This window comes from Oryctolagus cuniculus, chromosome 1, assembly GCF_051225735.1.
Source record: "Oryctolagus cuniculus isolate XC-2025 breed Fujian yellow rabbit chromosome 1, ASM5122573v1, whole genome shotgun sequence".
Taxonomy (NCBI): domain Eukaryota; kingdom Metazoa; phylum Chordata; class Mammalia; order Lagomorpha; family Leporidae; genus Oryctolagus; species Oryctolagus cuniculus.
Genome location: NC_142867.1, coordinates 12,183,001 through 12,210,594, shown reverse-complemented (window position 1 = coordinate 12,210,594; position 27,594 = coordinate 12,183,001). Strand labels below are relative to the sequence as shown.

Below are 27,594 nucleotides of genomic sequence, written 5' to 3'. Positions count from 1 at the left end.
TGTGGTTCATAATCCTAGAGGTACATTAGAATCTCAAATGGAATGTTCTTATGGTTTTTTATTTGGTCTTGTTATTTAGACTGGACTTATGAAAAAGTATAGTGGGCTTAAAACAAACATTTATGTTTGCTTATTAAAATTAAGATAAAGGAATGTAAAAAATACATTGCCACACAGAATAAGAAAGAGAAGACGTATCAAAAGTTCCTGAGAAAACTAAAAAGTACCTAAGGAAAAGGGGGATCCTAATGGAAGTAATATATTAAGTAATATATTTCATATGGCAGATTCTAAGAAACACTAGTATTTTAATGTGCTAGGACCACAGAAAGTAAAGGTGGAAAAGAGAAACTAGGGAGTCTCATCTTAGTAATGGTGAAGTGGAATATCTGAATCAACCTTTCTCTAAAGCAAAAATGCTACATTAAAAAAAAAAAAAAAAACAGAGGCTGGCACTGTGGTGCAGTGGGTTAAAGCCCAACACGGCAGCATAGGCAACCCATATGGGTGCCATTTCAGGTTTCAGCTGCTCCACTTTGCTAATGTGCCTGTGAAGGGGGCATAGGATGACCCAAGTCCCTGGAACCCTGAACCCATGTGGTAGACCCGGAGGAAGCTTCTGGCTCCTGGCTTTGGATCAACTCAGCTCCAGCCATTGTGGCCATTTCAGGAATGAGCCAGCAGATAAAAGACCTTCTCTCTCTTTATCTCTCTCTGTAACACTGTCTTTCAAATAAATAAAAATAAATTTAAAAAAGATCTCTTTAAAGATAATACTAGAAATACTAGATTATTTTTTAGATGAAAGCCAATTATCTCAAATTTATAAATGAAATGCTGAAGAGTGAGAAAGTGACTTATGCTTTAAAGCCATTTTGGCAATGTTTCCCATTTGGAATCTGATCCATGTGAAATGAAAGAAAAAGAAGTCAAAGCTCAGAGTCTACTCAAGACTGGAGACTTAGAAGATACCTTCTACAAATGACCTAGACTGCTGATACTACTACACTCCTCATGTAAGAACAAAGAGCCACACAAAGTACCTGCCCAATAACAACAAAAAAGAATTTCTGAACAAAGTGAATAAAGTAAAAGTATTTGAGAAATTTTAGCCACAAACCAAGTCCGCTGACAAATTCGTCCTATCTCACCCTCAACAGATAGAAGTAACAAAGCCTGTGTTCCATTGCATAGTGGGGATGACTAAAGTTCATAATAATTTATTATATGATAAAGAAACAACTAGAAGAGAAGAGCTGAGTTCAAACACAAAAGGTTCTAAACATGAAAGTAAGGAAATGGAAAAGCAAGTTGCCTGGTTTGATCATTTTATGGTATATATTTGTGTTGAAATACTATGTTGAGGGGCTGCCGCTGGGTAAAGCTGCTGTCGGCAGAGCCGGAATCCCATATGGGTGCTGACTTGAGTCCTAGCAACTCCACTTCCAATACAGCTCTCTTCTATGGCCTGGGAAAACAGTGGAAGATGGCCCAAGTCCTTGGGCTCCTGCACCCATGTGGGAGACTCAGAAGAAGCTCCTGGCTCCTGGCTTCAAATGCGTCCAGCTCTGGCCATTGTGGCTATTTGGGGAGTGAACCAGTGTATGGAATACTGATTCTCTCTCTCTCTGTCTCTCTCTCATTCTCGTTATCTGCTTCTGCCTGTCTGTAACTCTGACTTTCAAATAAATAAACTTTTAAAAAAAAGAAATATTGTGTTGCACTCCCTAAAATGTACAAGTATTATATGTTAGTCAAAAATGTTATAAAATAATAAAGGAGAGGGTGAAGTAAATAATGAAGAGCAAATAAAAGTTACCACAAAAGAAGTAAGGTTTTTAACATGAGGTATTTTCAGCTCTACAAAAGAAATCTCACTGTTTTCTCATAAATTTTTTCCATCACCATATTTATTCAGTTATATCTATCTTTTTATTTAAATATATCTCAATAAAGTTTACCTTAAAGAAAAAAGAATTAAATCATATTTCACGGAGATAGGAAATACAAAAAAAAAAGGACAGAGGTATTAAACAGACAGTGAAAAGGTCTAACATAAATTGGAACAAGGCAGTCAAAGTTGGAGAAAACAGAGTAGCTTTTCAAGTCATGGTTTCTGTTTCATTCCTCAATTCTTGGCCATCTTACCTAAAACCAAAAGAATTAAACTTTTAAAAAATGATACCAAAAAAGGTACAAAAAGGCAAAAGGAAAAGTTACTACACTGAGAGATAACTTCTCCAAAGCAGCAATAGTAAGAAGACAACTGGATATTTCCATGTGCTGGCAAAAGTTACTGCCAACAAATGATCTATCGTTGTCCATTAAAATGTCCCACAAAGAAGAAGGAGAAATGAAGAATTTCAGAGATGCAAAAACTGAGTTTGCGTCCTGAAGGTCCCCTTCAGCATAAAAGGTATAAGAAAGGATAAACTCTGAACAGAAGGACGATTACAACACAAAATGGAAGAAGAAACTAAGAACAAAGACTATGATAAAAATGTAAGCAAGTACAAATGAATATCACTTGAATATACATATGGATTTTAAAGATAAACATGCAAAATAGCAGAAAACATTCATATATAAGGGCAGATGGAAGAAAACTGTATTTTTTATATTTGCTATGTTTCATAAACTTTAGATATTGGTAATTTAAGTATGTTTTAATGCTTATAGCACTTTCAAGAACAAGAATCTATATATAGTAGATATATTTAGTCTACTATACCCCAAAACAACAGAATATACATTTCTGTAGTGCATACTAAGAAAAAAATAAGCAGGCATTGAAAATAAAACACAGATTAAAACCAAAGAATGAAGTCCTACAGTGTATGCGCTATGCAATAAAACCATACACAACCATGAAATAATTTCAAACCCCTTACATGGTCATATGTTAAGCTATATACTTCCGAGTTTCATTTGTGAAGGGACAATATACTCTAGAATTAGAGGAAAAGGAAATAAACTAGCCTTTTTTTTTTTTTTTTGACAGGCAGAGTGGACAGTGAGAGAGAGAGAGAGAGAGAGAAAGGTCTTCCTTTTGCCGTTGGTTCACCCTCCAATGGCCGCTGCGGCCGGCGCGCTGCGGCCGGCGCACTGCGCTGATCCCATGGCAGGAACCAGGTACTTATCCTGGTCTCCCATGGGGTGCAGGGCCCAAGCACTTGGGCCATCCTCCACTGCACTCCCTGGCCACAGCAGAGAGCTGGCCTGGAAGAGGGGCAACCGGGACAGAATCCGGCGCCCCGACCGGGACTAGAACCCGGTGTGCCGGCGCCGCAAGGTGGAGGATTAGCCTAGTGAGGCGCAGTGCCAGCCATAAACTAGCCTTTTAAAATTGAAATTCATCCCTGAATTATGTTGATCAACATAAACTTTCCCTAACTTAACTATTAGATGGAAGAAAAATAATTTCTAGAGAAAAAGAGCATCATTTAGAATATCTACCATTTTCACACACAAGGTTTGATTAAAAATAATACCAGTCATGCCAGAAAACAGTACTGAAAGTGTAAAGTACAAATAAAAATTAGAGAAATGGAATACATATGTCAGAGTTATCAGACATAAACTTAAAAACAGCCATGGCTATTATGTTCAAGAAAGGGGGGCTGGCGGTGGCTCACTAGGCTAATCCTCTGCCTGAGGCACCGGCATACCAGGTTCTAGACCCAGTTGGGATGCCAGATTCTGTCCTGGTTGCTCCTCTTTCTGTCCAGCTCTCTGCTGTGGCGCGGGAAGGCAGTGGAGGATGGCCCAAGTGCTTGGGCCCTGCACCCAAATGGGAGACCAGGAGGAAGCACCTGGCTCCTGGCTTTGGATCTGCGTAGCTCAGGCCGTAGCGGCCATTTAGGGGATAAACCAACGGAAGGAAGACCTTTCTCTCTGTCTTCTCTCTAACTCTGTCTGTCAAAAAAGGGGGGGGGGGGGCAAATTGGATAATATTGCCAAAATACTGATATTAATGAGAAAGAATCAAAATGAATTTTAGAACTGAAATTTTTGAAATCTGATGTTAGGGGTTCAACAAATAGTGTCAATAGCATTCAGTAAGCATGTAAAAATGTGCTCAGTATTAATAGTCATCAAGGAAATGCAAATAAAATCAATATAAGACACCACTGTGGTGCCATGGCTCACTTGGTTGATCCTCCACCTGCACAGCCGACATCCCATATGGGTCCCGGGTTCTAGTCCTGGTTGCTCCTCTTCCAGTCCAGCTATCTGTTGTGGCCCGGAAAGGCAGTGGAGGATGGCTCAGGTGCTTGGGCCCCTGCACCCACATGGGAGACCAGGAGGAAGCACCTGGCTTCTGACTTCGGATTGGCCATTAGGGGAGTGAACCAGCGGAAAGAAGACCTTTCTCTCTGTCTCTCTGTCTCTAACTATCTATATCTCTACCTGTCAAATAAAAAAAAAAAAAAAAAAAAGGACACCACCACATCAGAATGACTTCAATGAAAATGACTGGCAGTACCAAGTGTTGGCAGGAACATGATGCAACTGAAAATCAGTTTTTCTGAGCGAGTGTAAAATGGTTCAACCACCTTGGAAAACTATTTGGAAGTTTTTTAACAAGGTAAAGCATATACATTTTATGACTCATAATATATTTAAGTATGTTCACAGTAGCTCTATTCATCCTAGTTACAATCTGGACTAACTCAAATTTCTATCAACACCAGATTGGTTAAACAAATGATAATTATTCAAATGATAGAATACACAGCAATTAAAAAAGAAAAAAAACCCTACAGATACATGGAACAACATGGGTGACTTTCTATTCATCACATTGAGCAAACAACTTTTGATACAAAATTTAATAAATGGTATTAGGAATCAGAAAAGTGGTTACCTCATCTGGGGCAGGAGGATTGACTGGGAGGGAACACAAACAACATAATGAAGGGGTGGAAATGTGCTTTATCTTGATCTGGAAAGCAAAACAAAACAAACATTTAAAAAGGAGGATACAGCACATTTCTTTACATATAAATTTTGCTATGTAAAAACTGGAAAATAACTTTAATGCAGATAACACAAAATTTTAATACTTTTGTACACAAAGTGCATATAACTGATAAGAAAAAGTCAAGAGCATAATTTATAAGTAGTAAGGAAAGGAATTTACAAAAAAAAAAAAGCAAATCTAAGCCAAACTTGTTAATGTACACATTCGTAGCAGGGAAATGCCAGTTAACAATGGGTTTATAATTGCATTCATTACACTGGTAAAAATTAAAGAGCTATCAAAGTTATCACTGGCAAAGACATGGTGAAAAGGATACTATTACATCTGTATTTATCAGTGGTAGAAATGTGAAATGATACATTTTGGAAAGCAAGGAGATCTGGAATTAAATGAAAGACACATATGCTCTGTAAACCAGATTTTTAGCTCCACAGCAATTAAACCACCTATATATAAGGGTATATGTATAAGAATGATAGTATCCACAGTGCTCTAACAAACAACAACCCAGAAAAGAGAAGGAAGAGGAAATAAATTAGTTCCTGTTATTAAAGAATAAATGAATTATGGCACACTATACCATCAATGTGGCCATGAAAAACCATATCACTCTAAAGCGAGTACTTATTTAACCTATGGTTACATGGTAGACAAAAATGGCTATAGACAGAATGTTAACCATACTGACCCCTGAAATTAATATATAAAATATAAAATTTACATCCAAGGGGCTGGTATCATGGCACAGCAGGATAAGCCACCACTTGTGACCCCAGCATCCCATATTGGAGCATCAGTTTGAGTCTCTGCTCCTTCTCTTCCAATCCAGCTCCCTGCTAATGTGCCTGGGAAAGCAGCAGAAAATGACCCAAGCATTGGGCCCCTGCCACCCATGTGAGAGACCCAGGTGGAGTTCTGGGCTCCTGGCTTCAGCCTGGCCCAGCACTGACCTTCATGGCCATTTGGAGAATGAACCAACAGGATGAAGGATTTGATTTTCAATCTCTCTCTCTCTCTCTCTCTCTCCCCCACCCCTATAACTTGGCCTTTCAACTAAAATAAATAAATCTTTTGGAAATGAGTTCCCAGAAGATTACAAGCCTTAATGACATAGTGTTAGTGTCCAGCTTCTGGACTCCTGACTACAAGGTGACAAAACAGAAAACATTTTTTTTTTCCACAGGCAGAGTGGACAGTGAGAGAGAGAGACAGAGAGAAAGGTCTTCCTTTGCCATTGGTTCACCCTCCAATGGCCACCGTGGCCGGCGCGCCGCAGCTGGTGCACCGCGCTGATCCGAAGCCAAGAGTCAGGTGCTTCTCCTGGTCTCCCATGGGGTGCAGGGCCCAAGCACTTGGGCCATCCTCCACTGCACTCCCTGGCCACAGCAGAGAGCTGGCCTGGAAGAGGGGCAACCGGGACAGAATCCGGCGCCCCGACCGGGACTAGAACCTGGTGTGCTGGCACTGCTAGGTGGAGGATTAGCCTATTGAGCCGCGGCGCCGGCTAAAAACAGAAAACATTTTAAAAGTCCCAGAGGTGACATAAAGAACACAAGGTGGTACTCATTGCCCATGTTTCTTTTTATGTCTTTCCTTTCCCTGCTTGTTCCTCTTTTTCTGGGTCTATAAATTTTCATTTTTTCCTTCTTTTTCTTTCTTGTTCGGTTTTTGTCTCTTTTTCCACCACCTTTGTTATCACCGACCACTCTTTTCACATGGATTTCTTTATATCTTGATTTCTTTATGAAGTGTTTCTTATAAATTTAGAAAATATATTATTTTACACAGCTTTCTCTAAGAAAATAACATGATATTCTATGCTAGACAGGGCTAGGCTAGGAGTCCTTCACTCATTTGATTCCCAAGCATCAGAAACACTTGAGAGGCTTGCAGGAGACTTGACTTTGCCAACCCGATGACTGTATTTTTTCCCTTCTTCTGTTACAGGGAATTTTGATTATGTTGATGGTGTTAACCATTATCGAATTATTCATTTCCCTGTCTTTCTCGATTTTGGTGTTCCACTCAGAGGACGATGCTTGTGAGGAATGTTGTTGAAGAGCACTGTGAGAATAAAGATGTGTTATGACCATATTTAAAAAGGAATTCTGCCTGTGAGGAAAAGCTGAGAGGAACACAGACTCCTGAGAATGGCAACTCTCTGGAGTAAACGGGAGTGTCTCTGTAGCTGATGAAGCGTATCCTGCCCCTTGGTGGCACCACCTCCCTTGTCCCCAAATGGAATAGTCCACCTGTATGTCACTGCCTCTGTGAGTCATGCATTCTTTAAAGAGCAGCAGTGTGGTGTTGATTCTGCGCAGAGATTAAAGCCCAGAATCTGGGGTGACCAAGTCACCCAACGTCAGCGGCTTCCAACATTTCCTGCTGACTTTCACTAAGAGACTACATACAGCCTGTGGCTCCTCCTCTAATGTGGTGTGGAAAGATGAGCTGGGTGGAAGAATGATTTGTTCCACAGATTGTACATTGGTGCTGCCAGATCATCAGATAAGGAGTGCTCAACTAGATTCACAACAATGGTGAAAAACGTGAGGGCAAATATTGGAGTTATTACCACGTTCCAGGCGTCACACTAAGTGGTATACATGTACTCATTTAATCTCACAAAAATCCCAACAGGTAAATTGTGAGTTATATTCATCTTAGGTATAAGCAAGCAGAAGCACAGAGAAGGTCAAGGTCACAAAGGTTGCAATGGCAAGGTTGTAATAGTAACAGGTAGAGATCTTAATCCCTGTGCCAAAATTTCTTAAAATGGTTTGGTCTTAGAATCCTTTCACACCTTTAAACATTATTTGGGACTCAAATAACACAAATAATGCTTTACTGAAATAACCATAGTTTCCAAAAGAAAATAATTAGTGTAGAGAATGGCATTGATTTGTATTTTCACAAATCTCCTAAATGCACTGGTTCCTAAATTTTACTGCACATTCAAATCATCTGAGGAAATTTTATAAGCCCCAGTGCACCACATACCAATTAAATCAGAGTGCAATGAGAGGCATGCTTCAGTAGTTTTTAAGGCCTTCTAGGTGATTCCAAAATGATATTTGAGCTACTAATTTATTCTGGCTTTATGGAAGACAACTGGATTCTCCTATGGGCTTTTGCATTCAGTCTGTCATGGTACCTCATGTTCTGTAGCCTGCAGGGTACAACACTTCACCTTGTATAAAGGAGATGTAAGGGTTTAATATTAATGTGAAAAGTTTTGAGCTCACAAAGTCACTAAAGGGTCACAAGGACCCCAGGAAACTCCCAGACCACATTTTGAGAGCTGCTATCTTCCATTGTCTCCCACTACTAAGCATTAGAGATCTTACCTGTACCACCTCGTTGTCACACAGCTCTCCAAAGTAGGCTTGCCTTTTTGTCACAGACATGAACACTGACGCTCAAAGTGCTTAACTTTTCTGAGACTACAAAGGGAGTCCAACTTAGAATCAAATTGAATCAAGATCCCTAACTCCAAATCCCATTACCTGATGCTGGTTTAACAGACAATAAACCAGCCTATTCACAGACATAAAACAGGTTTTCACCTCTACTATAAGCTACAAGGAGCCTGTGTCTGTAAGCACACAGCCACATGTGCGAAGGTAAAGGATAGCAGGAGAAAAAAAATGTTAATTTTTCATTTCCAGTGAAATAAGCTTCTGATGAAAAATATGTTTCAATTTAGTGATGTTAAGGTTTGCAATATATTTAAGGGGGTTGGAATCCCTGACATATAATGGTAAGGGGCTTTAAGTCAGACCTCGATTTAATTGTCATTTGGCCATGTAAAACTGAATTATTTTAACAAACTCGTTAACTTCTGTGGGCTTTAAATCCAGAGACTAAATGCAATAATAATAATAATATACACCTAACAGACTTACTGTGAATGTTGAATATATGCAGTGATTTTTATCAGTGCCTGGAACTTAAAAACTATTTAGTAAATGGTACATTTTAAATATATATATATATATATGAGATTGTTTTACTTTCTAAACATAACTTATTTTATCACTTACTAGTTGTGTGATTTGGGGTACATTTCCCTCATTTCCGGAACTTAGTTTCCACAATCATCAAACAATCAATGCTGCATGTATTACAAGATTTTTATGCAGATTGTGCTTATCATAGAAAAAGGTATTTGGCTAACATTACTTTCCTAACCTTTGAACATGTAACGTGGTGCCTCAGAACAGAAAGAAGACCTCAAAAATGCATCACTCTTAAACACACAAATTTACTTTGTTCTTAGTATTATTTATTTCTGAGTGCAACATTGGGATCTTCTGACCAGCAACCAAATTTTATTTGCAACTGGATGTTTAGTCTCACTTCTGGGGCACTCATACCTCCTTGCCACATCTCTGAAACCAAAACCCCCTGACAGCAGACAATTCTGGGTGTCAGGACCCTGTTAAGCAGCTGGGAACATGCCATAACTTTACTTCCTAACACATACCAATCTGGTGACGATTACTCTGAGGGGAGAGAGAACCAAAGCAGAATCATTTCTCATAGCACTACAGAGGACAGAGCAATCAGAAAAGCCAGTCTTGATTTCAAGTGGCATGGAGGCTGCCAAAGGCTGAGGGAGAAAATGACACCAATCAACACAATGCAATATGTAGTTTTCATATGAGAGACAAACATTGCAAGAATTCAGATTTGGAAAAAAAATTATACCAGGCAAATAATAACTAAATAAAAGTTGGCATAATTTTATGTAGATTTTAAGAAAGAGATTGTCTTTTGGAAGCCAGAAGGCCACTAAATAAGAGGTTTAATTTAAAGAGAAATATTTTAAGTGTGCAATAGGCCTAATCAAATATCCCCAAGACATGAAAGAAGGTGGAGCACAGAAGGTGCTGTTGACAAATCCAATGTACTGAAGATTTCAACACAGTCAAGCACTAAAAAGACAATCATCCCAAGTCAGCAAAGACAACACAAAAGTTTACTTAGCCATATTAATCTAACTCAAGTTTATTTAGAAAGAACTACAAGTAGGGCCACCTAAGCAATCTCACTAACCACCAACACCAGAGTAGCAAACAGCCTGCACTGACTGGGGAGAAACAGGGCTTAAACAGAGGAAAGGGTGGGAAAAAAAACAAGCTATGTAAGTCCCACTCAAGTCTCTGAGGCTATACAAGTGCCAAGTCCTGACTCTGCTCTCGTGCCCACTAGAAGATACACACCCCTAAGGCCCTATCAGCTTAGACTCCAACCTCAGCCTTCAAAAGCAGACCCTATGTAGTATGGTTTGGATGTGCCCCTCAAAGTTCATATGGTGGAAACATAATCCCCAGTGCAACAGTGTTGAAATATAGGACCCTTAAGAGGCAATTAAGGGGCTGGTGCTGTGTGTAGCAGGTAAAGCTGCCACCTGCAAGTGTCGGCATCCATATGGGCACAGGTTCAAGTCCCAGCTGCTCCACTTCTGATCCAGCTCTCTGCTATGGCCTGGGAAAGCAGTAGAAGATGGCCCAGGTCCTTGGTCCCCTGCACCCACATGGGAGACCCAGAAGAATCTCCTGGCTCCTGGCCTCAGATAGGCTCATCTCTGGCCATTGAGGCCATCTGGGAAGTGAACCAGTGGATGGAAGACCCCTCTCTCTCTCTCTCTCTCCCTCTCTCTCTGCCTCCCTGTAACTCTGCCTTTCAAATAAACATTTTTTTTTAAAAAGAGGCAATTAGGTAATGTGGTCTTTGCAATTATCACAAGAATAAACTAGTTATTACAAGACTTTCTGATAAAAATAGGAGTCTGAGCCCCCTCCACACTGTGTCTCACACACACATGCACACAAGCACCCTCTCTCACCTTTCTGCCTTCCCCCATGGGATGATACAGCAGAAAGGCCCTCACCAGATACAGGTCCCTTAATCTTGGATTTCCCAGCTACCAGAGTTGTAAGAAATAAACCTCTCTTCTTATAAGCTACTCAGCTTCAGGTATTCTGTTATAGCAGCACAAAAATAACTAAGATACTATGTAATGAAAATCCCGGCAACCAATCATTCAAGCATTTTAGCAAATATGAATAGACCCAAACTAGAATCTTAAATGGATGGTGGACCTTATGTTTCTACTCCCCTTCTCTTTCTGGCATTTCTAACAGGTGACTGCATGGCTTTTACTTGAGTATTCTTGATGGCAAACATTCTCTATTCAAAGAGTAGTGTGTTCTACTAATGAACTGCTTCAGAGGAAGCATTCATATGGGCATGGGTTCAAGTCCCAGCAGCTCTGCTTCTGATCTAGCTCTCTGCTTCACTGGTGGGGAGATGACATTTTTATGTTACACACAAATCAGTCTCCCCATGTCTACTCACTGGTTCAAATCCTGTTGTCACAAACCACCTTAACCTTAATGAAAAAGAGAGGCAGAGGGAGAAAGGGATAAGAAAAACATATTCAATTAAGATTGCTTTCCTAATGTTATATTCATGGTGATTAGGAAATAAACCGCCATATTTCAATCCCTTAGATTAAATGAATATTTGTTGCTTAACTATACTCCCATGTCTCCAATAAAGTGATGGGCAAGGAAATTAGAAAGTAATTTTAAAAATCCAACATATGGACCAAAAAAGTTACCCATGGAAGGGGGAGTTTGACAAAGTCTTTGGGCAAAACTTTTCATCTTCTTTAGACTCTTCTGGTGCCACCAATTCTTTCAATTTGCCCACTTGATCTAGCATTGGGTTTGATGGCCATGAAGTTCCAGCCTAGGCTAAGAAAAGATGGGACAAAGGAACTAGACAGACAGCAGGGAAAAAACTGCTTCTCACGTAAAACACAATTTCAATTTATATCGAGGCTAACTTTTGCATCAAACATCCGGGTACATGTCTTGTGGCATCAAAGTACATTTTTAGGTCATTTCTGCTAAACCTGACACAAGTCATACATGGTCTGATAAAACCCAAAGCACAAACCAATGAAGACAGGAGGGATGGATAAGTACAACTCCCTCAAGCGTATGGGCTCACTGATCCTTGAATCTCTGCATGGATGCCTTGTCCCCACCTACTCACTCCTAAAAGTGAAGAAGGTAAAAGTCAGTCCTATCTTTGGAGATTTTCTAGAGGCCCTCAGGGACCCACCATCCACACCTGCTTGCAGGGTGGGGGCTACAGAAGTTCTTCTAATTAAGGTAGCATGAAGTGCACCAGGCAGTCCCCTGGGGTCTTTTTCAAGAAGTGAAACCGCCTGGTAAGGCAGAAACTTTTTTCTATCTCATTCGGCTCTGGTAAGTGTATATCAAACCAGAGTAACTGGAGCAAAGCCCAAGGTAGCAGAAGCTAGTTATTTCCTGTCACCTGGTATCTATCAGAAATCCCAGCCCCAGGCCTCACCTATCTCACTCACCCTCCCAGAGTTCTTGAGAAACCAGCGGCATCGAACTCAACTCCACTGCCTGCGTTGCATCGAAATCGGCTGTTGAACTTGGAGACTCAGGTAAGGAATTATTTGTTTTCTTTCAACTGGCTTTAAAAACGTGACAGGGCCTAAGATGGTTTTGGAGACCAGAGTGTCTCAGTTTTAATTCTAGGACTTCCCCCGACTTTGCAGTTGTGTCATGATTTGACAAGGTATGAGATCAAAGATTCTTGCCCACCCAACACCTTAACCATTCTCCAAAGTTAGTAGACTACTGCATGTAGCTTAAAACATGATTCAAGCTGGAGCTCTAGCATTGACAAGCCATCTAACCACGGGCAAATTACTAAATCTCAATGAGCCTCAGCTTGCTTGTCTATAAAATGGGGGCAATAGTAGTACCCACTGCATTACAAAGAGAAAATGAGGCCGGCGCCGCGGCTCACTAGGCTAATCCTCCACCTGCGGCGCCAGCACACCGGGTTCTAGTCCCGGTTGGGGCGCCGGATTCTGTCCCGGTTGCCCCTCTTCCAGGCCAGCTCTCTGCTGTGGCCCGGGAGTGCAGTGGAGGATGGCCCAAGTCCTTGGGCCCTGCACCCCATGGGAGACCAGGAGAAGCACCTGCTCTTGGCTTTGGGTCAGCGCAGTGCACCGGCCGCAGCGGCCATTGTGGGATGAACCAATGGAAAAGGAAGACCTTTCTCTCTGTCTCTCTGTCCACTCTGCCTGTCAAAAAAAAAAAAAAAAAAAAAAAAAAAAAAGAGTAAATGAACTGAAGTCCTTAGGACTGCTGTAGACCAAGAAAGAAAACAGTTATGGACATAATGAAAATAACTCCCTTCCTTGATTTAAAGGCTTTTCTCTCCACGTATGTCCTGTTAAATGTAAATACACCTGAATGATATTAAGCCTCCCTGACTAACCTTATGTGGCGGGGATTGGCAGATACCAGACCAGCACAAAATCTTGCCTCAGATCCATCACATAAGAAGCCCAGAGTAAGAGCAGGCCCTGGGAAGTTTGCTCTAACGAGGACAAAACAAATTAATGTTTGACCATGGCGAATTTTTTCCTAAAACTCGTATGTATATATGCATCATTCCTGTGTGTGTGTATGACTCCACTTTCTAGTTTCTTATAAAATGACTTAATCTCACTGATCAGGTGAACTGAAATGACCACCATTTAGACTGACATCCTAAGCATCTGTAAAAACATTTCTGAGGAAGCAATAATGTTGTTTGTTCAGTTTAATGTTTACACTATGTAGGGAACAGCTTCCCAATATTATCTCAATAGGACAATTTCCTTGAGAAATTTACACTCCCTTGTATGCACTGCCATTTAACTTAGAAAGAAAGTAGCGGCAAATGAGGGAGGTGAAGAAGTGTGAGCTTTGCCCTGTGATCAGATGAGGAGAGCAAGACCAGCCCCAGGTGATGTGAGTGTCTCAGCAGAGAGCTTGGAAGTGAAGAGGAAGGGCGCATTTCAAAGTGGAAAGGACTCAAAGCAGAGAACTGAAGACACCTCCAGACCAGTGGCCCTGGTGGGGAGCAATGGGATACAAACCTTGAAAGTCGTGGTGGACTGAAGTGTGAAAGCTTTGAAGAACCAGATGGCAGGTTTCTGTTTCTCCAGGAGCCAGTGACAGGGAAAGAGCTCCAGGTCAGGAACAGCCTGAACTGAGCCATGATATAGGGAACCTGATCTAGCAGCCTTGTGGAGGAGAGATTAGAAACGAGAAAGATCGTGCGCAGATGCACACATTTTTGTGCTAACAACCCAGGAAAATAAATGAGTCCCGAATTCACGGGGGCGACACTGAATGGAGGAGAGAGGCCCATGTTGGGGAGACATCACAGAGGGAGAAGTGGTGTGAATTGGTCACACGGGCTGAACTGTGGCTTCAATTTCTGAGGCAGGGGTGACAGAAATAAAGCCATCTGAGGTGCGATGCCTGAGAAAAGGTCCCTGATTCGCTAGCGCAGTCTCCATATAGCAGTTCCTGTTGAATGACTCTGACAGGAACTAACTGCAAAGCAGTGAGGAGTGAGTGGGTGGTGAGGAAGTGGGGAGAGAGGAAGGCAGAGCTATGAAGCAGCTGGGTGCAGGAAAGGCGCTGTTGGTGGTGACTAGGGACATGGCCCGATTAAAGGAAGGGGACTCTGGGATTGGGAGTCAGTGCACACTTCAGTCAAAAAGGGGGCCCCTCTGAATCTCAGTAGATGATGGGATCATTGGGCCAAAATGTTATTATTCAAGCCAAAATCAATGAAAGTTCTGGGCTCCTTTTCAGTGGATGGCACAGAAATAGTTGTACCTTTAAAAGTCAAAAGTGATTTGCAGAAATTGCTGTGTGCAATACAATGGAATAGTGCATGATAAAAACTGAAATAAAATACCATTTTCACATATTTACTAATGTGGCAAATAATCACTACTAAGCTACCAACTCATCTTTGATCATAACTGTGTTGTCACTGTTTTAAGTCATTGAGAAATTTTTTTGTAAATGACAAGGCAAAGTTTCAGCAATCTTTAATATCCATTTTATATTGGCCCTGAATCAAGACCAGTAGTTTGCTGAAGCTGTTGGTTTCAAGCAGGAGTCTAAAGAAATGCCTTTCCATGGTCTGTTGACCATTTCAGAACTTCAGAAATATAATGTCACTTCATTTGGAAGAAACACCAGAGTTGTCTTATTAAAAAATCCATTTTATGTATTTCCACGGGCTGAAAATTTATTACGCAGTCAACCTACAGTGCCCTGGCACCAAAACAAACAAACACACACAAATATTCTAGAGAGACTGATTCCAGAAAAAAAAATGGAGTATTATGTAAAAACTGCCATGTTTTTGCTTATAAACCACTGTAGTGTAGTAATACTCATTGAAGGCTTTGTGCAAATATGGTTGCCCCCCACCAGATTATCACTGCTTTTGGTGACTACAGACACAGCCAGAGTAGAATTTGCTTGCATAAAAGATTTCGCTCACCAATAGTATAGACAAAGCCCAAATATAGCAGTTGATAACATGAAATTAAAACAATGGTACTATAGTAATCTCTTTCCAGTACAAAAACTGATGACTTTTGCATTTTAATACAATTTTTTATTCATATAAGGTGAACATATTTCATGTTTTTCATATATAGAGATTTAGGAGTATAGTGATGGCTTTTGCACCTTATCTTCTCTACACTTACTGTTCTGGGGAGGAGAATAATGACTTCCAGAACATTCCATATTTGCCATTGGACCTTGGTAAAGTTAATTAGCCTCTTCTAAAGTCATTTTCACATCATTATGGAGGAGATGAAATGCCTACTTAGTGAGAAAGGTGTTGAGAGAGTTGGAAATAACACACACAATGTCCCTGGTACATAGCAGGTGCTCAAGTACACAACTATAACTCTGGTCTTGCCGGTGATACTGAAGATCATCAACATGGCCTGGCATTCTGGCACAGCGGATAAAAGCCACCTCATGCAATGCCAGCATCCCATATGGGCACCATTTCATGTTCCGGCTCCACTTCTGATCCAGCTCCCTGCTAGTGGCCTGGGAAAAGCAGCAGCAGATGACTCAACTAGTTGGGCCCCTGCTACCCACGTGGGAGACCTGGAAGAAGCGCCTGGATCCTGGCTTCAGCCTGGCCCAGTTCTGGCCATTGCAGCCATCTGGGGAGTGAACTAGTGAATAGAGAGCTCTCTCTCAGTCTCTCCTCCTCTCTTTCTTTGTAATCCTGCTTTTCAAATAAATAAACAAACAAATCTTAAGGAAAAAGAATAAAAAAAAAGACCATCAACATCAGAGCCCTGGTGACTGCTATCCATTTTGGCTCTGTTACTAAGTGAGGATTTTAGCAAGGTACCTCCCTTCCCTAAGCTGTAGCTTCCTCATTTGTGAAATCAACAGAACGGTTTTTGAGGTTTTGCCAGCTCTAGAAATTCTGCCTATTGACCAAATCAGTTTACAAACTCCTTAGTGGGCTAAATTAATGTATTCCTTTTTATCGGTGGTCTTGTGGATGTGGTTTGTGGTATAATGCAGATCACCAGGAAACATGACAGCTGGTAATCTAGGGCATGGGAAAAAAATCAAATGAGAAACATTCAGTCACAGCCTCTTCTCTCCCTGTCTGGCCTGTGCCCCAGACACATAATCTATTTTTCAGTTGATTTGTAGTCATAAAAATGAGATATAATTGAAAGGGAGTCACGAGAGAAAGACTGGAGTCCTCTTCCCCATAGGAGAGACAAAACATCCTGGTCCCATGGATACTTCATTTGATAGATCTGGATCCTCGTTCTTAGTCTTTAGTAACTGTAACTTTGAAAAAGTCACCTAACTTTTCTCTGCCCTTGTTTCCTCTTTTACAAAACAGAAGCAAAGATTCAGCCACTATCTGCTTTATGAGGCTCAAATGAGATGTCCTGTGTGAAATTTCATTTTGACTATAAACAGAGTACAAATGTGGCAGATACCCAACAACCCGCCATAGAGCACACCTGCAGTACCCAGTTCTGTGTAACTTTATTAAGATATGTATTAAATTATACACACAGTCTGATTTTCAAGTCTCTGCATGTGACTCATAATTCATAAACACAAGGTCAAAGATGCATCCCCCAAATAGGGCTTTCCAGGGTCCATGAAAGTTCCAAAAGAATTCACCTAATTGACTGATTTATGATTGCCAAAAGGAAGCAGAAAATATGAGGACTGAACAGAATATTAAAATGTTAGAGCTGGAATTGCCACCTTACTTCAGAAACAAATATATCAAGAATACCAACAAAAAACATTTGCCTCATTCTTTCTGGGTACATTCACATATGATAGCACATTTATTTCCTATAACATCTCCATCAGAGTGGTATTGTGGTTTTTACTTTATAGATGGACAAAATAGAAACTAATGCTTAGAAATGCAAGAAAAAAAAAAAGAACACCAACAGAATAAAATAGCATCTATTCAGAAATGGTGATTGGTATAAATTTATTTCTTTAATAATATTTATCATGAAGTTACTAAACTATTATTTTAGATACTTAAAAAAGAAAATCTGTGTTTTGATGGAATTAACATTCTGTAGAAAGAGACATAAGCAATTAAATAAATTCGGCAATTTCTCATAGTGATAATAGCTATGAAGCAAATATTTATTTTCTTTAATTTCAGTACATTATAAGAGGGAGGGAGGGAGAGAGGGAGGGACACAGGGAGGGAGGGAGACAGGGAGGGAGAGAGACAGGGAGAGAGAGAGAAATATAAATAGGAATATGTGCTATATATTCAAAGTCCAGAAAAGCTTCTCTGAGCAGCTGACACTGGAGCTACAAATTAATGAAAAGACATCAGCCATGCACAAACCACTGGCTTATTTAAATACTCTAACAACCTATGAGATTAGAATTATTATATTCACATTTCACTTTACAGTTGAAGAACTCGAGGCCCAGAGACTTTAAAGCACTTACCCAAAGTCTCAGAGAAAATAGAAGAACCACTGTTAAATCCCAGGCAATGTGGTCTAAGAGGCCATGATCTCACATGACATTAAAGTGCCTTCTCAACATGAATTGTAGAATTAGAGGCAGGCAGAGGCCCACGGTCAGCTCCTCAGGTAAAGGACCGTACTCTCCACACTCTGTCTTGATGCCTCTGGCCATCACAATAGACAAGGGTAGATAAGAAAAGGCACAAAAACAGGTCAATAGAGAAGACATCTTCCTATTGTAAAGCATAAGAAAAGCATCAAGGATGAGAAACAAGGCATGTGGACATAGAGGTGAACTGTGCCCCCAGCATGGCTGTCACGATGTCCTGGCCTAAGATCACCCCTCCAGGGCTCTTCTCAGAACCTGGCAGTAAGCCTTGCTTCAGGTCTAAGGTCACCAAAAGAAGCCAAGGCTGTCTACCCTCAATGACACCCACAGGGGAGGGAATATTGAGAGAAGCATTCAGATGCAACACCCAAGACACAATTGGAAAAAAAAAAATGTGTTCCCTCTCTCCTCATTTTATTGTTTCACTTTTAGGAGTCTTGCAAGTGAAATGACAACACCTAGAAATTCAGTGAGTGGAAACTGTCCTGGAGAGCCCATGAAGGGCCCAATTGCCATGCAGCCTGTTCCAAAAGTAGTCTTCAGGAAGACACCTTCAGTGGTGGGCCCCACACAAAGCTTCTTCCTCAGGGAATCCAAGGCTTTGGGGGTAAGTCACTTCCCTGTATTCCATACCCTAGGGTTTCGATGGTCTCCAGAAGCTGATGCTGTAAACCCATGCGCAGAATTCAGTCCCTGACCCAGTGGGACAACACAGGGTGGTATCAGAAAAGTTATCACTTGGATCACCTCAAGGTGATCTTATACACCTTTTTGTTTGAAGTCCTGTGTGGTTAGGGATTTCTCAGTCCATTGCTAGAATCCCAGGTCTTCCTGCTTCTCTCATATGGTGAGGAATACAGATCTAAATAACAAAAGGGCAAAATTCTCAGCACCTCCTCTCCGTCTTTCACACACATTGCACAGACCCAAGTCAGGAGCCAGGGCTGCCAGCCTTACCTTTGCCTTCCAAGGATGATTTCAGTTCACTCATTGGCACCCATGTTCTTTCCCCAGGCTGTCCAGATTATGAATGGGTTCTTCCACATTGCCCTCGGGGGCCTTCTGATGATCCCTATTGGGGGAGTCTATGCACCCATCTGTGTGGCTGTGTGGTACCCTCTCTGGGGAGGCGTTATGGTGAGTGAAAACTTAACAACCATTTGTGGATTGGTGCAGTACAATGTCTAAAGGCTTCATGAGGCTATGCCAGATTATTTGTGTTTAGGAAAATGGATGAGTAGGAAATAGGTTATTCAGTTAAAATAATTAGGTGCGAAGAGAATGATTAAATTGTGAATCTCATAGTTGAGAGTTGGTGGTCATGCTTCACGTGCATTCAGTGAAATAAGCCCTGTGAGGGTCTACAAAGGAAAGAAATATTGCTCAAAATAGGACCTGTCCACAGTGAATTTTGATAGGGAAGACAGTAAATATCTGGACCATTCAGCAGTGTTTGGGAAAGCAGAAGGGAGCAAGGACATCTCATTCCCCCACCTGCTCCTTCACGACGGTTCTGTTGTTTCTATGTCACCTGATGAAATTAGTCCTAGCCCAGATCAACTGCCTTTTGCTTATTAGTAGAGCAGCACTCCCTTGAGCTGCTTCATGTCTATGTTCTTATAATCTGTTATCCTGCCCAGATGTGGCATGGGCCAATGCTGTTTACATCCCCATGACACTCTTCATGGCTGCCACTATAAAGGTGAGACCAGGATGGACATTTTTAGAACAAATTTCCAATCTTTTACAACTTGAACACTAGAAGAGGAAGATGAGAAATATTCATCATTTCCTGTAGCAGCCAACATTTTAATAGAGTGGCTATCACATTCAGGCCAAGTATTTCCTACTATATTGATTGGCATTAAAATCACTTAAAAGTGTTGTGAACTCAAAGATCATCTCCATAAATAAAAGAAAAACTAAAAATAAAGCTCTTAACTTCATGTTACTATGAATTGAGAAGGAAATATGAGTTCTTTTCTCCTTTGTCTTATGTACCTACTCACTGATCCCCAGATGGTTAAACTGAATGTGGTTAAGGCTGAATAAAGGAAAAAATACAACTGCTATAAAGTGAATGAACCAGATGAAAATGGGTGCATAGTTTAGTAAAGAGGTTAGAAGTACAGGTGACTTTTTTATGACCAGTTCTTAATGTGAAAATGTTATCTCCCTGTGTCTCCACTTTTTCTCTTTCTCCCACTTCCCCTCACACCTCTTCTCTCTTTTTACAGTATATTCTTTCAGGATCACTCCTGGTGGCAGCAGAGAAAAATCCCAGGAACAATTTGGCAAGTAACCATATGTCCTTCTAGAATCCTCTAGAATGGATTGTGATTTTACTTATGGAAAACTTGAAAGTGAGATCTACCTGAAATATATCTGTGGAAACAGAACTAAAGGCAGAGCGAGGAAGCCTGTATTCACAGTTCTGTGAATGTTACCTGTTGGGTGGAAATAATAGACGTTTTTGAAAGTTATGTCATTTCTCCCAGACTACTACTTGGGAAAATTATCAATGTGATACTATCTAGCTAAGTTATAGCCTTAACCTTAAGTACTGCTACGTACTACTACATTTTCACCTGTAAGATAGAGGTAGAGCCCTTGTTGCTATAGGAAATCAGCATGTTTCAGAGGCTCTAAAGAGCTACAGTGTGATGCCACTCATATAATGCCTGGGGATGATTCTGAATGTGTGAGGAAGAGTTTAGCAGCAAGTTTTCTCCCAAGAAAACCCTTTCCCAACACTTTTTATTGACTAAGTTGAGTCAATTTTAAAGTCACTGATGGACTGAGTAAATTGAGATGATTCTTCTCTAGAAGTGATCTAACTCAATGTTGGGTGGGTAAAATGCTTAGCAAGACCAAATTATTCTATGCCCCCAAAATAGTTACACATACTGTCTCACCATCTGTAGGTCACATAGCCAGGCATGAAATGTGTGTGTCATGAAATGATCATCAGTAACTCCATACCTTTAAAGTACTTGTCACATGTATCTTTCCATTTCAACCTCTTATCAGCACTGCAAGGTAGAACATGCACAGTCTCTTACCTATGCTACCCAAAGACATCAGTCCTAGTTGCATTTTAAAAGATTGTAGGCTGGGACTGATCACAACCTATCTCCATAGAAAGTAAGTAGTAGTGTTGGTGCTTTTTACTCCCATTTGATTATAAGTGGGCTGTGAAAACCTCTATTTTCATATTCAGAGAATAATCTAGATAATATTTGTTTTAATTTATGCAAGAACCATTTAATGAATGTCTGCTAAGATAATGGCAGTGATAGGAGTGCAAGAATACAAGATAAAATTATTACGGATCATTGCTAGAATCTTGGTTTGACAAACTGAATGGACAGTGGTAGTATAAAATGAGACTGACAAAGGAACAGGAAGGGGGAAAATATTATTTTATAGATACAAAAAGAGACTAAAAACAATGGTGAGAAGAACTTTAGTCCAATTTAGGTTCAGTGACTTTGTGAGTTGGGAAACGGCATCTGGAATTTCTTCCTAGCTTGTATTTTCCAAATGGAAATCAAAACTAATTCATGAATTTGTGTCTCAATTTCAGGTCAAAGGAAAAGTGATAATGAATTCATTGAGCCTCTTTGCTGCAATTTCTGGAATAATTCTTTTGATCATGGACATACTTAATATTACAATGTCCCATTTTTTAAAAATGGAGAGTCTGAATCTTATTAAAGCTTCCACCTCACTTATTAACATATACAACTGTGAACCAACTATCCCCTCTGAGAAAAACTCTCCATCTATACAATATTGTTACAGTGTACAATCTGTGTTCTTGGTAAGTGTGGAACTGATTTTTTTCCAGGGAAAAATTAGGGAATCCTTATAAGGAGCATAAACTCTAGGCCTGCTACTTACCACCCATATAACTTTGAGCTAGAATTTTAACCATACTCTGTGCTAATTTCTTCAACTACTAAATGTATATGGCAACACTATTTATAGAGTTGTTTTGAGGAATTAATGAGTTTATATTTACAAAATACTAAGAATAGTGTCTGCTACATATGAAGTGCTTTGCATTTGCTTTAATGTTACTTATTAATTACTACTAACATTATTATTCATTTATCATTCTTAATGACTAAGATAAACATAAAAGAAATGCCTTAGATATAATGAACGTCTTTTACCTCAAGAGTTTTTGATGTAGTTTTGGGGGTGTGGTGGTAAAAATAAGCATTTCCAAAGTATGGAGCAATCTCCTTGGAATGACACTGTATCATAACCTATAGCTGGAACTATTTTTTTTTAAAGATGTATTTATTTATTTGAAGATCAGAGTTACAGAGAGAGAGAGAGAGAGAGGGATCTTCCATCCACTGGTTCAGTTCCCAAACAGCCACAATGGCCAGGTCTGGGCCAGGCCAAAGCCAGGAGCCAGGAATTTCATCCAGGTCTCCCATGTAGATGCAAGGATCCAACTACCTGGCCATCTTCCACTGCTTTCCCAGATGCTTCAGTAGGGAGCTGGCTCAGAAATGGAGCTGCCAGGATTCAAAGTTGTGCCATATGGGATACCGAAATCTAAGGCGGTGACTTTACCTGATATGCCACAACGCCGGCCCCTGGAAACAATGTGATTTGAGACTAAGTACCAACCACATGCTTTGTGCTATTACTGCATTTTTACCTTCATCCTTCTGTTGTTTTTCAGGGCATCTTGTCAGTGATGCTGATCTTTGCCTTCTTCCAGAAACTTGTGACAGCTGGTATTGTTGAGAATGAGTGGAAAAGAATGTGCTCCAGACCCAAAGCTGTAAGTAATGTTCACTGTGTCCATAAACTTCCTCCAGAAAATTCACATTCACAAAGGGGATCATTTATGGAACATAATCTTATGACACTTTGAAACTAGAAACTTCAGGAAAAATTATTTGGCATGTTTCTTGAAAGCAGATAAATAATAGAGAAATATCTTAAATTATAAATCCATAGTTAGATAGTGAGTAGAGTTTTACATTTTATGCACTCTCTCACTAACCATTCCTTCAATTCTGCTTTCATGATTCCACAGTTAATGTGTAAAAGCAGGATGACTGAAGGTTGAATAAAGGCAGATTAGAGGCACCAGTTCTATCACATCGTACCCCATAAATATGTATAATCTTTGTATGTAAAATTTTTGAAATCTAATTATTCAATTTTATTTATGTTCATTTCAATAACTCCTAGCCCCGGAGCCATCTTTCAGATTGTTATAAATATTCTTAATTCAATAGTTCATTATGGCACTTGTGCTCATTTTCATAAATGATAGACCTTGTTGCCTTTTATATGAATAGAGCATGCAACTGAGTTTGGATAAGTTAGTTATCTGATCAGGACTTGAGCACCTGGGAAATCAACCTTGGTATCTGGAAGCACACAGTAAGTAACACATATAGCATAATAATTAGGAAGTATTTGATAAATATTTGTAGAGACTGTTGAAAAAGATAGCAAAGGTAAAAGACAAGAAATTTTTGTTTTGTCTAGAATGTGGTTCTCCTGTCAGCTGAAGAAAAGAAGGAACAAACAGTTGAGATGAAAGAAGAAGCAGTTGAGCTAACTGAAGTATCTTCCCAACCAAAGAATGAAGAAGACATTGAAATTATTCCCATCCAAGAAGAGGAGGAGGAGGAGCCAGGAGTAAATTTAGCAGAACCTCCCCAAGATGAGGAATCCCCTCCAGTAGAGAATGACGATTCTCCTTGAACCATTTCTTCCGCTTTCTGTTTCTTTTCCTTAAGCATTAGTGCTCAAGCTTCCAAGAGACAAAGTTACCCCCATTTCTTGAGGTACTCTGCACGTATCCTCAACATTTCCAACCAGTCTTTGCATGGATTGACCACTGCTCCTTCTCTCTCACACTCAGAGAATGTAGCCATTGTAGTTGATTGTATTGTAATGTTTCATGCTTGGAACAACTTTCTTATATTGAAAAAAGGAGTAAGTACTGTAGAATGTGATCTCTCACTAACCTTTTCATTGCATAAACATTTTAGTAGAGTAGTAGTAGTATTTTTTTCATTTCTTCTCTCCTTCTCTCAGGAACAGAGAAACTGGAAAGACATACAACGGCTGCATGCTACTCCTAACCTCTTTACTTCCTTCCATATCTATGTGTTTGGTTGAATACCTTTTGCACCATTGTTTTAAACAAAGTAAAAAGTAGTAATAATGAGAAGCAGTAAGGACCCTAATCCATACATCTTTCTATAGAGCTGACACTGACATATTCTTAGAGATTCCACATCTCATTACAGAAGCTTTAAGCGGCCATACCCAGCCCTTTATGTGTGCCAACAGCATAACTTAGACATGTCTTTCTGAACCCATGCTCTAGGTTTATGACTGCATTGTCTACTTGTAGTTTTGAGGCAGAAGAATGACTTTAAAAGGTCATAATGAGCACCCAACTCTCAAATAATCATCAACACTTATATTTACAGAATGGTTTCCAGATGTTAAAGTATTTTATCAAATAATCTCATTTGATCTTTCCCAATCAAGAAAGATTATTGTCTCTATTTTACAAGTGAATCAAAGAAGTAAAGTAACTGGTAAACAAGAAAAGGTAACTTGTCAACAGTCATGTTTAGGAATTGTGAGGATTGTATCATACCAAGGTCATCTTCTTCAAGTCCTGTGATGTCTGAAATAATCAATTATCTACCCAATGTCTACATAACCTACTAAATCCTAGTTAGCAGGTTTTTTTAAGAACACAATTTCTGATCAGCACTAAACAGGTATTGAGAAAAACAGAGTCAGAAATCAGTTTATCTTTTGGGGATAAAAATGATAAATATTCACAATATTTGGAAAACTAAACTATCAATTAGCTGGTAGATTGTATAATGAAGATACTAAATACTATAGATATTCTCAGAAGGAAGGTCATGTTTGGTAATTAACATAATCTAAGGCCATAGCTATCCTGTTTTTTGATTCCTGTTCATATTACCTTACCTACAAAGAGTGTTAACCTAGGAATACATTACTATAAACTACCAACCATCTTTGAGCACCTGCTACAAGTGCTATAAGACTGTGGCAGGTAAAGAGACAATGTAATACCTGCTTTGACAGGGATGCTCAGTGGGAGATATTCCCCATAATTAGAAAGAAGAGAATGATTCCTCATAATTGGGAAAACAACAGTTTTATGTCTGTGTAAAGTTCTAAAAATCAGCTCTAAACAAATAAAAAAAGGGAGTTCTTCTGTGCAACAGATGACTTCAACATTAGTGTTTTCACATTCTTTAGTCTTACAATATCAGACCACGGGAGGGTCCTCTAGCCTTGAGTTCATATTCATAAAATCCTGATCTGGATCTGAGCTATGAGATGTCAGGTCACTGAATATTTTTGTCATGTGTTCTTGTATATTCTCAAGGAAGATTTTCGAGGAGTAGGCCATTGACAACATATTTCTCACTCACAGGACTCCAGAATATGACTGAAGTAGATAGCAGGTGTTCCTGCTTAGAAGTAGAAATGAAGGAAAGATGATGACAATGGGAAAAATTTTTTTTTCAAGGGAAAAAATCAGAAACCCTTAAAAACACAAGATTGTATTCCTAATTTTCTCCATTTCTAAAATGGAAAAAAATGCATATGCAAATCAATGGCTTCTTTTATTTCATTCATTTCTACTATCTCAATTAGTTTTTACTGACACCCCATAACTCCTTTTGAGATAGCTGGAATAGCCACTATTAAAGAAGGAAGGGGCTGGCATTATGGTGCAGTATATTTAGCCACTGTTTATAACACCAGCATCCCATATTAGAATGCTGGTTCAAGTCCAAGTCCTGGCTGCTCCTCTTCCAATCCAGGTCCCTAGGAAGGCAGCAGAGGAGAGGCACCCCTGTGGGAGACCAGGATGTAGTTTCTGGCTTCTGGCTTTCCCCAGACCCAGCCCTAGACATTGTTGCTATCTGGAGCATAAACCAGCAAATGGAAGAAATAGCTTGCCCCCCCACCCCTTCTTCTCCTCTTCCTCCACGCTCTGCCTTTCACATGAATAAATAAGTCCTTAAAGAAAGAAGGAAATTCTTGCTATATACTCTCCCCTAATTATCCCTTTGGCAATATACAAATAACATTGGCAATAGCAAACATGTTTTGTCCTGAAGTGGCAGATATATTCTTTAGTCTCAAGTTCATTTTTCCTCTTAATTTTTATATATTATAAAAACAAATTTATAGCCATAAAGGAAATAAACTTTAAAAAGTCAATTGTACTCATTGGGAGGTTAACATAACTTCTCATTTTTCCTGATTTTTAAAATAATCCTCATTCATGTAGGATGACTGGCTATCTTAATTTGGTCTGTTCTGAGGAACTTCCTGGGATATAGAATTTTTAGTGTTAAAACCAAGATAGTCACAGAATATTCAGAGCAAAGCATAACTTCAGCCAGTTAAAATCATTGTACAATGTAATCTTTTTGTAAGTAACAATATATCATGCCTTTTTCCCTATTGATAATTTTCATAAACAAAATTTTATCTGCAATTTAGAATTTATTATTTTAGATAAATTCAATATTCTTTGATAACTGGGTGCTCAGGGTATTTTTCTTAAATCACTTTTGGAGCTGCAGAAACCATAAACAATATATGTGTGTCCTCTTCTCATTATTCAAGATGCAGTGTCACACTTCAAGCCTTGTCCAAATCTAAAAAGAAACAGGAAATTATTATTTTCTTTTTTTGACAGGCAGAGTGGACAGTGAGAGAGAGAGACAGAGAGAAAGGTCTTCCTTTGCCATTGGTTCACCCTCCAATGACCACCGCGGCCGGTGCGCTGCGGCCGGCACATCGCACTGATCCGAAGGCAGGAGCCAGGTGCTTCTCCTGGTCTCCCATGGGGTGCAGGGCCCAAGCACTTGGGCCATCCTCCACTGCACTCCCGGGCCACAGCAGAGAGCTGGCCTGGAAGAGGGGCAACCTGGACAGAATCCGGCGCCCCGACCGGGACTAGAACCTGGTGTGCTGGCGCCGCAAGGCGGAGGATTAGCCTAGTGAGCCGCGGTGCGGGCCAGGAAATTATTTTTTAATATTTTGCTTGGACAAGTGAAATTGTGAATGATCCAATATACAGAAATGTAACTTTGGACAGAGTTAGCATGAATTCACTTATGGAATTTGATTTGTTTAAAAATTCTTGGCACCTAACCTAAAATACCACTGGGCATGGAGTTAAAATATGAAATTTTCTTAGATGGTATCTGCAGTCCTTAATGGGTTCTCCTTTAACTCAGACCTGGTTGTGTGTAGCGTTTTTTTTTTTTTTCTTCTTACTATTCTTTGAATTATTAATGTAGAGTTAATAAGTATAAAATAAACTGAAAGCAGATAATTGTAAAAATTAAAAGAATAAGAAAGGAACGAAGAAGGAGGGTGGGAAGTACCACTATGCTCCTAAATCTGTATATATTAAATATATAAATTTATTCATCTAAACATTAAAAACTAGCAAAAAATATAAAATGAATATGGTAGAATCATATGGTGGCAAAATTAAAGGATTTGCCTATGCAA

General features: G+C 39.8%; 2 protein-coding genes, 1 long non-coding RNA gene and 1 other non-coding gene across 4 annotated transcripts in view; 3 read left to right on the top strand and 1 right to left on the bottom strand.

The window, feature by feature from the left end:
* Nucleotides 1-7,042, top strand: part of LOC100357463 (membrane-spanning 4-domains subfamily A member 5) — a 14,745-nt gene extending 7,703 nt beyond the window's left edge. The window contains exon 5 of the mRNA XM_002709188.6: nt 6,932-7,042. Within this exon, the coding sequence (XP_002709234.1) occupies nt 6,932-7,042 (111 nt within the window). The remainder of the gene's footprint in view (nt 1-6,931) is intronic.
* LOC127493038 (uncharacterized) overlaps nt 1-15,248 on the bottom strand; it is a 16,394-nt gene extending 1,146 nt beyond the window's left edge. The window contains exons 1-2 of the long non-coding RNA XR_016216802.1: nt 13,968-15,248; nt 4,868-4,945 (exon numbers count right to left, since the gene is read on the bottom strand). This is a non-coding gene — a long non-coding RNA (uncharacterized LOC127493038). The remainder of the gene's footprint in view (nt 1-4,867; nt 4,946-13,967) is intronic.
* On the top strand, nt 12,165-27,594 carry MS4A1 (membrane spanning 4-domains A1). The gene is made up of 7 exons (XM_002709189.6): nt 12,165-12,476; nt 18,448-18,622; nt 19,030-19,152; nt 20,253-20,309; nt 21,602-21,838; nt 22,718-22,819; nt 23,539-27,594. The coding sequence occupies exons 2-7, from the start codon at nt 18,464-18,466 to the stop codon at nt 23,755-23,757; spliced, it is 897 nt and encodes a 298-aa protein (XP_002709235.3). The 5' UTR covers nt 12,165-12,476; nt 18,448-18,463; the 3' UTR covers nt 23,758-27,594.
* LOC127485222 (small nucleolar RNA SNORA2/SNORA34 family) lies at nt 14,954-15,089 on the top strand. The gene has a single exon (XR_007912366.3). It is a non-coding gene; the product is annotated as a small nucleolar RNA SNORA2/SNORA34 family (small nucleolar RNA).

What these genes read in the sequence shown, in the direction of transcription:
- MS4A1 (XM_002709189.6), top strand. Translation starts at nt 18,464, where the DNA reads ATGACAACACCTAGAAATTCAGTGAGTGGAAACTGTCCTGGAGAGCCC. An exon ending in CTCTCTGGGGAGGCGTTATG is followed by an intron (nt 19,153 to 20,252) that starts GTGAGTGAAAAC and finishes CTCTTTTTACAG; the next exon opens with TATATTCTTTCAGGATCACT. An exon ending in TGTGCTCCAGACCCAAAGCT is followed by an intron (nt 22,820 to 23,538) that starts GTAAGTAATGTT and finishes TGTTTTGTCTAG; the next exon opens with AATGTGGTTCTCCTGTCAGC.